Here is a 10,386-nt window from a genome sequence, read left to right on the forward strand (position 1 = left end):
GTAGTGCTACAATAATTAAAATAGTTTGGTATTGGCAATAGAAGATAGCTCAGCCATAGACCCATACCTATACATACACACACACACAGCAGAACCTCTGTAAGTTAACTATGCAAAGGAAGGTAACAGGCCAATACATAAAGGTGGTCAACATAAGAAACGTGGCCTACCATACTGATATGTACATGTGGTGCATGTCTGGTCTATAAAAATTAGGCCAACTTAAGGAGGCGGTCAACTACAAAGTTCTACTGTGTATGGAAATTTAACAAAGAAGGCACTTCAAATCTGTGTGTGAAAAGAGGCTTACTTGATAAATGGTGTTGGGTTAACTGGATTTGCTTAAAAGAAAAACAAAGCTGGTTCATTCACTCACTAAAAACCAGAACAAATTTCAGAAAGATCTGAGATGTAAATTTAAAAAAAAAAAAATCAAGTACTCCAAAATAAATTTGTTTTGTTTTTTAAATAACTTTGGGATGGAGGAAGACCTTCTAAACAATAAACTAAAGCCCAAAATCTATGAAGAAATAGAATTAAAAATCAGATGAATTTTGAGACAGATTCTCACTTTGTCACCCTCGGTAGAGTGCTGTGGTGTCACAGCTCACAGCAACCTCAAACTTTGAGGCTCAAGTGATCTTCTTGTCTCAGTCTCCCAAGTAGCCAGGACTACAAGTGCCCATCACAATGCCAGGCTATTTTTAGAGACCAGGTCTTGCTCTTGCTCAGGCTGATCTTGAACTCCTGAGCTCAAGTAATCCACCTGCCATGACCTCCCAAAGTGCTAGGATTACAGGCGTAAGCTACCATGCCCAGCCTAAACTTTTTTAAAAAATCCTTTATGGGAAAATAAAAACAAAGTCAAAGTCAAGTACTTCTATTGTGTTTCTACTCTGCTTTAATGTACTAAGCATTTCTAGCTCCCTCACCCTCAAAACAGAGTGCTGCACTTGTCTGTCTCCTTCCTTCATGTTTAATTTCTTAAAATACATCCACAAAGGTATACAGATAAAATAGAACATTACTAATACTTTTGAAACCTTATGGGTACTATAATAGTATTTTTTTTTTTTTGAGACAGAATCTCAAGCTGTCGACCTGGGTAGAGTGCTGTGGCATCACAGCTCACAGCAACCTCTAACTCCTGGGCTCAAGCGAGTCTCCTGCCTCCATCTTCCAAGTAGCTGAGACCACAGGCTCCCAGCACAATGCCCAGCTATATTTTTTGGTTGCTGCCGTCATTGTTGTTTGGCTGGCCAGGGCTAGATTCTAAACTGCCAGCTTAGGTGTATGCGGCTGGCACCTTAGCCCCTTGAGCCACAGGTGCTGAGCCTTTAATGGTATGTTTTGTGTGTCAACTGGACTACAGGATGCCCAGGTATTCTGGTTTTTGTAGTGAGTGAATGAATGAATGAATGAGCTTAAACAGGTAGCTGGTTAAACATTATTTCTAGATGTGAGAGTTTATTTCTGGAAGAAGTTAACATTTGAATTGATAGTCTGAGTAAAGCAGTTGCTGCTTCTCCACCTGCACTGCTCCCCATGTGGGTGGGTATTATCCAATCCTTTGAGGTCTGGATACAACAAAAAGGGGGGAGGGTAAGTTGAATTCACTGTCTGCCTAACTGCATGAGCTGGGACATCCATCTTTTCCTGCCCTTAGCCTCTGACAGCATCTACATCATCATCTCTTCAGCTCTCAAGCCTTCTCTCTCATTGACTTTCTTGGGTCTCCAACCTGCAGATGGCAGACTGGGACTTCTCAGTCTCCATAATTGTGGGAGCCAAAACATAAATATCTACCTATCGACCTCCTATTGGTTTTGTTTCTCTGGAGAACTCTAATACAGGTATCCCAACAACCCAGGCTGCATCCCTTCCATCTCACTCAGAACTAACCAGTCTCTATTTTGCATGTATCATTTTTTGCTTTTTCTTAGTTTTGCCATTCTATTTATATGTGCCTAACAATATACTCTTTAGCTTAGCCTATCTTTTTTAATGTTTATATAAATGGCAGTACACTATATACATTCTCCTATGATTTACTTTCCCTCCCTCATTATGATTTAAGATTTATCCAAGTTGATGCAGTTTTTGTTTTCAGAACTGTATAGTGTTTTACTGTACAAATTTATCCCAATTGTTTACTCATTGTAGTATTGACAGACATTGGAATGTTTTTAGCCTTCAGTTATAGTGAACAATAAAACCACAAACATTCTTATTTGGGTCTTCTGGTGCACATAGATTAGTTTCTCTGGAGAATATTCCTGGGAGTGTAATTGCTGGGTAGGAGGGTAAACACATGACCCATTTTTCTAGGTAAGGCTGTATTTCCCAAAATGATTCTATCAATTTATGCTCCCATATTCTTTCCAGGATCTGACTTGCCAGACTTTCAAAATTTTACCAATCAAGTGTCTATAAACATACATTTCATTATATTAATAATTTTAATTTGCATCTCAATTTCAAATGAGTTGAGGTTTTTCATTTTTTTTTCCTCCCCGCAGCCCATCTGTAACTTCTAGAAAATTCTTACACCTCATCCCTGTTCTTGGGCTGGTCCTAAAACTAGATGAAAGAAGCACCTACCTACATTTCACGATACATTATCTCAACATTTTCCAAGTATCTTTCTTATCAGTCAGCTAATGTCATAGTGGCCTAGTTTTCTCTTTTCCATTAGAATCTTGTAACAGTTTAACTAGTCACAGACATGGTACAGAGTACTTGTGATGTGTTCAATAATAAAAAGCCAGAAGGATGAGCTGGAAGATGTGAGATGGGAACAGACTATCTCTTGGTGGTTTGAGACTAGCAGGAAACAGACTAAGAAGACAGATAACAATAAAGACAGCCACTCTATTTCCAAGAACTATGACATGCATGGTAAGAATCATACTGGTTACTTATGACTATTATGTCTAATCCTTACAATGATTCTCTAAGGTGTATATTATTATACCTGTTTTATAGATAAGGATACTCAAATTCAGAAACCACAGGACACTTTGGCATCCTCAGAGCAGAGAAGGTCAGGTCAGCATGCAATAATTCAAGGAGTCCTTTATTCATTAACCAAACACTAAGGAAATTTAGACTGGAAAACTGTATTTGGCATTTGGGGATGTTTGCCACTTACAGGGTGTTGCTGATCTGTTAGGTAGTTACTGGAAAGGGACTGACTGCAGCTATGGAGGGAAGCAAACACTGAATAGTCAAAAACTGCTGGATTATGAGGGCAGCCTAAATCTGGCCCACCTTCGGTTTCCTCATGGGAAAGGCCTTGGAAGAAGCCCTAGCTTACTGTATAATACAAAGGATGAGGACAAAGCTCTCTATAGAATTGCCAGTTTGTGCCTTAGTTTCATCATCTGTAAAACCAGGATAATAATACTCACCTTGGTATTTTAGTGACCCTTGGATGCTAAAATCAATTACAACAAATTCATTGATTTAAAAGCTAAAAATGTATTTTCTCACAGTTCTGGAGGCCAGAAATTGAAAATCAGTTTCAATGGGACAAAATCAAAGTGCATAATTGGGCTGCTCCATAGTGGAGAGAATCTCCTCTCCATAGGGGAGAATCTATCCTTGTTTCTTCTAGTTTCTGGTGGTTGCTGGCATCCTTCGTTTGTGGCTCCCACACTCCACAATCTCTGCCTCCTAGGTATACTGCATGTGACTTCATTTAGGTCCCATCTTTATAGTCCCAGGATAAACTCTCCGTCTCAAAATCCTTAACTTGATGTACGAAGACTGTTTCTACATAAGGTAAGATTTATATGTGCAGGGATTAGGGCCTGATTTGGGGGGCGGGAGCATTACTCAGATTTGTTTTAAGGAGGAAATCTAATGTTGGCAGAGGACTGAGAACTGAATCTCACAGTAGAGAGGACTGAATAGCCATTTTCTTTTCCAAATAAAAGACCTCTAACAATGCCTTCCTTACAGGACTGCTGAAAGACTCAAACAAAGCACAGGCATATCACTTAGAAGATTACAAGAGAAAGTAAAGAATGAAGTAAAAAGGTTGGCCCGTTAGCTCAAGCCTGTAATCCTAGCACTCTGGGAGGCCTCGGCGGGAGATCCTGGGAGCTCAGGAGTTCCAGCAAGAGGGAAACCCGTTTCTACTAAGAAATATATAAATTGGCAGGACACTGTTGCAAGCGCCTTTAGTCCCAGCAACTCAGGAAGCTGAGGCAGGAGAATCGCTCGAACTCAGGAATTTGAAGTTGCTGTGAGTTAGGCTGACGCCACGGCACTCGAGCCTGGGCAACAGAGTGAGGTTCTTTCTAAAAAAAGAAAAAAAATAACAACACACACACAAAACTAGTAAGTAAAAATTGAGGTTAACACTCCCACCACCGCCACACCCCACGCGCCCACACACATATTCCCGCCACCTCCAGGCAGGAATTCTCCACCTGGGAAACCCACACACATTCTCGCCACCTCCAGGCAGGAATTCGCCCCCTGGAACAGCCGCCCTGTTCCTGTACCTGCTCCTCTCTCGTCCCACCCACCTACTTTGGTGTAGTCTTTCTTTACTGCAGTAGAGGCATCGGGGACGTCAGAGTCAGTCTATTCTACTGCCTGTCAGGTCCTCGCCAATTCTGTCCAATTATATCTCTTATTCAAGCTCATCAGCTATTAGTTTAATACATGTATATTTAATGAGCTGGTAGTACCAATATGCTTGTTTTAATTTGAAAAACTAGCGCAGAACTGTTGGATGGAGACTGGCAGTATTCAAGACAGCCCACAAAAGGGCTGGGTCCTTCACACTCAGGTCTCTGCACCCGGGGCTTGTACACCGCGCAGGCGTAGTGGGTCCGACTCGCCATGCCGACTGTCAGTGTGAAGCGCGATCTGCTCTTCCAAGCCCTGGGCCGGACCTACAGTGAGTGCCAGCCTTATAATTTGGGACCTACGCCTCTTCTTGGAAGTTGGGACTCCCTTCCACGGGCCATCGTGACAATTTTCTTGCTGCTCTGCAGGTTTTGGCCTCGGCCGGTGGGGGTTTGCACGGGGAGGGCTGGCGAATGCACTTTCCCGGCTCCAGTGTCATTCATTCAGAGAACTGACAGCCAGTGCCTATTACGTGCCTGCCCCCACATCCGTGCCAGTGGATAGAATAGAAAGAAACCCCAGGTTTCATTCCGACTGTCGCTTGTTCAGTGCTGTAAAAAGAGCGGTGCGGAAGCTCAGTTTGTGAGGAGGTGGGAGCAGGAATTTGGAAAGGGGGAGGAGAAGGTATTCCATCTGCCTCGGTTTTACTTTAGTAATGTTAATGACCACCTGTTACGTACGTGTCAGGCACTATTCTAAGAACTTGGAACTACACAGAAGGTTCATTACACATAAGATCCACGTCTTCATTTGATGAAGGAAGTCAACAATGACTAACCAGCACATTAGTAAAGTTCTTTCTGGTAATGTTAAATGCTGCTAAGGAAAGAAAAGGTGTTGTGCTAAGAACCACATCAGATGAGGTGATCTGAGACCTACATGACGAGGAGTCTTTATTCTGTGGGCTTACTCTTCGTGCTAACTTCATCTCTCATTCCATTCTAAAAACACGACCATTAGGAAAAAGGGGAGAATGTTAAGAAATGTTATCAGGCTCGGCGCCTGTGGCTCAGTTCCTCTACAGGACTACTTATGGCGTGTTTGTTTATTTGCCTTAGAGCAAGAAGTCCAAGAGAACAGGTAATAAGAGAGTGCTCAAAATAGAAGCCTCAGTCTTTAGTAACAACTCAGAAGTGATTTACTAGCCCTTTGCATATTCTCTTGGTCAGAAACCAATTCTAATACAGTGTGGAAAGGAACAGTACAAGGTAATGAGTACCAGGAGGTGAATATTATTTTATTTTTTTAATTTACATCTTTTCTTTCATTTTTTTTTTTTGAGACAGAGTCTCAGTGTGTTGCCCTTCCGTAGAGTACTGTGGTGTCACAGCTCACAGCAACCTCCAATTCTTGGGCTTAAGTGATTCTCTTGCCTCAGCCTTCCAAGTAGCTGGGACTACAGGTGTCCACCTGTAGTCTATTGTTGCACTTGTCACTGTTGTTTAGCTGTCCCAGGCCAGACTCAACACTCCAGCCTTGGTGCCTGTGGCTGGCGCTATAACCACTGTGCTATAGGCACTGAGCTGGAGGAGGATATTATTAAAGACCATCTTGGAGGCTAACTTCTGGCCCCCAGTGAGAGTTTGCCTCTCATGCAACATATACTCACCCCCTGCCAATGCCCTTAGAAGTGTCATTCCATTACAGCAGCAGCTCAAAATCCAGAATCTCATTATCTATATCAGGTCCAGATGTGGCTAAGGCTCCCCTTAGGTATTGTTCCTTAGCTCCCCAAGTGCAGTTAACTCTTGGTCTGAGAGATTCAAGAGACAAGTTATCTACCCCATATACACCTAATATACAATAGTGGGTCAGACATAGGATAACCACTATAGACATTCCTGTTTGAAAGGAAGGGAAATGGGAGACACAAAGGAGTCATCCATCCGTGGCAATTCTGAAATTGAATGGCAAATGTTGGATGTCCTTGGTTAGTTTTGAAGGCTTGAGATAATTCTCCCTGGCTCTCTCTGCCCTGCCCTCTCGGCTCTTGGTTCTATCTTCTGAGATCCCTAGAAAGCATGTGCTTTATACGTGATTCATTTTCTCAGTCGTCTTCTGCTAATAGAATTTTGAGGGTTCAAAGACTTCATTTTGTCCTGTTTCTGTCCCTTTCAGTTTAAGCTGGCAATGATTCTGCATATGTATTTCTAAGAACTTTGTGGATTCTTAGGTGGATCTTACTGGCTTCCATTTCATTTGTTAAAAACCACACCACCCACAAATCTCTGAAATAAGCTGTTCTGTACTTTGGGTTTCTGCTGATAGAATGCTCTTAATTAAGCTCCAGTGTGTGATTAGTTGGATTTTTGTGAGGCACAACCTTTATATTTCTTGTTTAGAGACAGGGTCTCTATTGCTCACACTGGAGTGCAGGGGCACCATCATAGTTTACTGCAGCCTTGAACTCCTGGTCTCAACCAATCCTTCTGCCTCAACCTCTCAAGTAGGTAACACTGCTAGCTATTTTTTTTTTTTCTGCTTTTTGAAGAGATGGGGTCTGACTATGTTGCCCAAGGTGGTCCTGAATTCATGGTTTCAAACAGTCCTTCTACCTCAGCCTCCCAGAGTGCTGGGATTGTAGGTCTGAGCCACCACACCCATCCCCCTTTATATTTCTTTGTAGCACCGTTTGTTTGAATGAATAGTACCTTTGATCTTTCTGAGTCTTGCGACTTTACAGGTGATTCCCTTGATTTTATCGTGTTTTCCTTATAATGCCTTGGATTCAAGTTTTGCTCAGAAGTTATTTCTTAATTTTAGCATTGTTTTATGTTTAGAGAAGCTGAGAATTTTTAAAATCATCAGAATCCTGGCTCCTTTTCGTTAACAGCCCTTCTTTTAGTTTATCTTTTCTGTCACATAAACTGCAAGAAAAAACCAGGTGGCACTTTGTTGAACCCTGGTTAGAAATCCTGATTTCAGTTGATTAGACATATTTTGTACAGTCCACGTCACTGCAGGCAGTAGCGTTGCTGAACTTGCCCTGTATAACAAGGATTCCCTTCCCGTTTCCAATAACATTACCTCACTTTCTACCGTGTCCTCACCTGCATCTTTTTTAAAGACTACAACGCTTCTATCAACAGCTTTTTTACACCCCTTTAGGTTTTCATTTAGACTTCTCAAAGCCTGCCTGGTTCCAGCCACTTCTGCGTCTTTGGTTTTTGTTATGGTAGCCCTCCACGCCCGGGGCCTGACGTCTGCGTTAGTCATCAACTGCTGCATAACAACTTGCCCCAATACTTAGGAGTATAAATCAGGGAGCCGCTTAGCTGCATGGCTCTGGGTCTGGGTCTGTCACCACTTTGGGGTAAGTTTATTCTGGAGTTGCTGTCATTTCAGGGGTTTGCTGGGCTGGAGAATCTGCCTCCAGGCTCATTCGAATGTTTGCCTCAGACTTCAGTTCACCCAAGGGCATGAATATTAGGAGACCCAGAACACTGGGAGCTGTCTTGGAGGCTGGGTAACTTATTGTCTTATCCACTTACCCCAAACCAGAGAGAGATCTGGGGGTCATCCTAGACACCTGCCAACTCACTGTTCCTACATCTTAAGCTATCGAGCCTTATAGATTCTGCCTCGTGACAGTTCTTATTTAAGTTCCTTCTTCCTCATACTCACTGCAGCTGCTTTAAATAAGGCCCTGACCACATCTCATCTGTACAATTGCAGTAGACTCCTCGTTTCACTTTATTCTCCACCTTACCACCAGTCTTTCAGATGTAGATCCAATTGTGCTTTTGTCCAACTGAGAAGTCCTGCAGTGTTACTCTGTTACCTGTTGGTAGGACAGAGGACAAATCCCTTGGCACATCATGACTTAGCCTCTTGCTGCTCGTTCCATCACCTCTCTTCTTGACAAGCACTTACGCTTCATCTACGTGGAACTTGCCGTGCTATTACTTCACTCCCCATGCTCATCCTTTCTGTGAAGCTTTAGCTGACCTAAGTGGAGTTGTTAACTCCCTTTGTGCCATCTCTGTTCCTTGTACTTAACTTCATTACATGTCTGATTGGTTTCTTTACCAGAGGAGGAAGTAATGGAGGCAAGGACTGTGTTTTTATCTTTGTAGCCCTGGCACCTTTTACAGTGTCTGCCATAAAATGGATGCTCAGTAAGTGTTTGTTGAATTGAATTGAAGTTCAGTATCTGGATAAGAAATCTTAAGACTTACTTTCACTAGAATATCCTGGTAATGATGGTTTGTGTTTAATTTTTGATAATATAAAAACCCTGAAAATGGGGTGGCACCCATAGCTCAGTGCGTAGGGTGCTGGCCACATACACCAGGCTGGCAGGTTCAAACCTGGCCTGGGTCAGCTAAACAACAGTGACAACTGCAACAACAAAAGAAGTAGCCAGGTGTTGTGGCGGGTGCCTGTAGTCTCAGTTACTTGGGAGGCTGAGGCAAGAGAATTGCTTAAGCCCAAGAGTTGGAGGTTGCTGTGAGCTGTGACACCACAGCACTCTACTGAGGGCGACATAGTGAGACTCTGTCTCAAAAACAAAACAAAACAAACAAACAAACAAAACTCTGAAGTTGCCATGTCCCATAGCAAAGCAAAGTGGAATGTAATTTTAAAATAAGAAATAACTATTAATTTTTGCAGACCTACGATGTTTCGAGATACTATGCCAAGTCCATTTTCTTCATGATCTCATGTAAATCTTTCCAACGATTCTATGCCACAAATGGCTGTAAAATGCCATTTTACGAGTGAGGCATCCATACAGTTTACATAAGGTGGCAAGAAAGTTTACATAAGTTGTCAAGCTCTCAGAACTCATAAATGGGATAGAATTAAGACTCTGGTTGGCTTGGCTCCAAAAGTAAGTGTCAGGCCACCTCAGAGAATTTTAAATGATAGAATTTATATGACTTTCCATCGTCTTGGATCTGTGATTTGAAGCCTAGTTTATATTTGATCCCTACTTAACAGGTTTCCTTTCCACGGAGAGGTGAACTTTCCAGTGGTGGTAACCTAATTCTGTAGTTGATACCACTGTAGAGTTATCAGCCCTTTAATAGTTTTATTCTTTTTTTACCTTTAAAAATTGTTTTGGCCAGGCTTTTTTGTCTGTTTTTAAATGATGGCGTCTGGTGCCTGATAGTTAAGTTTGCTTGATGTAAGGCAATAAGAAGATAATGCAGTTTTATACAGTTTTCATTTATGTGGAACAGATTAAAATTAACAATCTTTCTTTTTTTTTTCCTAGCTGACGAAGAATTTGATGAACTATGCTTTGAATTTGGTTTGGAACTTGATGAAATTGTATGTATTTGAATATTTATTTCTGATATTCTATGTAGAAGCTCGTTTTTCAGAGGTTTACAATATTTTATTTTAGTTACTTTATGGTTAGACTAAGATGATACATTTGTGGGCTCTGATGGTTTCTGTGTTCAGGGGGCTGAGCTCCAGTTCTCTAAATATTTGTGGCTTTGATTAAGATCTCCATGCCTATTTAACGAGTGTGAATTACTTATTATATACTGTGATCTTGTGAAGTGATCTCATATTTTTGAGGAATTGCATGTGAAACAGTTTCCTTGGCTTTTGATTGTATAATGATCAAACTATTTAAGAAATAGCAAGGCTTGGCACCTGTGGCTCAAGCGGCTAAGGCGCCAGCCACATACACCTAACGTGGTGAGTTCGAATCCAGCCCAGGCCACCAAACAACAATGATGGCTGCAACCAAAAAATAGCCAGGCATTGTGGCGGGCGCCTGTGGTCCCA

General features: G+C 41.9%; 1 protein-coding gene across 1 annotated transcript in view; it reads left to right on the forward strand.

Annotated features, from left to right (window-relative positions):
- Positions 1 to 4,825: 4,825 nt before the first annotated feature.
- The window catches only part of FARSB (phenylalanyl-tRNA synthetase beta subunit), a 72,364-nt gene continuing 66,803 nt past the window's right edge, over positions 4,826 to 10,386 (forward strand). Inside the window, exons 1-2 of the mRNA XM_023510367.1 lie at positions 4,826 to 4,912; positions 9,863 to 9,918. Coding sequence (XP_023366135.1) covers positions 4,855 to 4,912; positions 9,863 to 9,918 — 114 coding nt within the window. The 5' untranslated portion in view covers positions 4,826 to 4,854. The remainder of the gene's footprint in view (positions 4,913 to 9,862; positions 9,919 to 10,386) is intronic.

Source organism: Otolemur garnettii, unplaced genomic scaffold (genome assembly GCF_000181295.1).
Source record: "Otolemur garnettii isolate 467f Iridium unplaced genomic scaffold, OtoGar3 scaffold00013, whole genome shotgun sequence".
NCBI classification, from domain to species: Eukaryota; Metazoa; Chordata; class Mammalia; order Primates; family Galagidae; genus Otolemur; species Otolemur garnettii.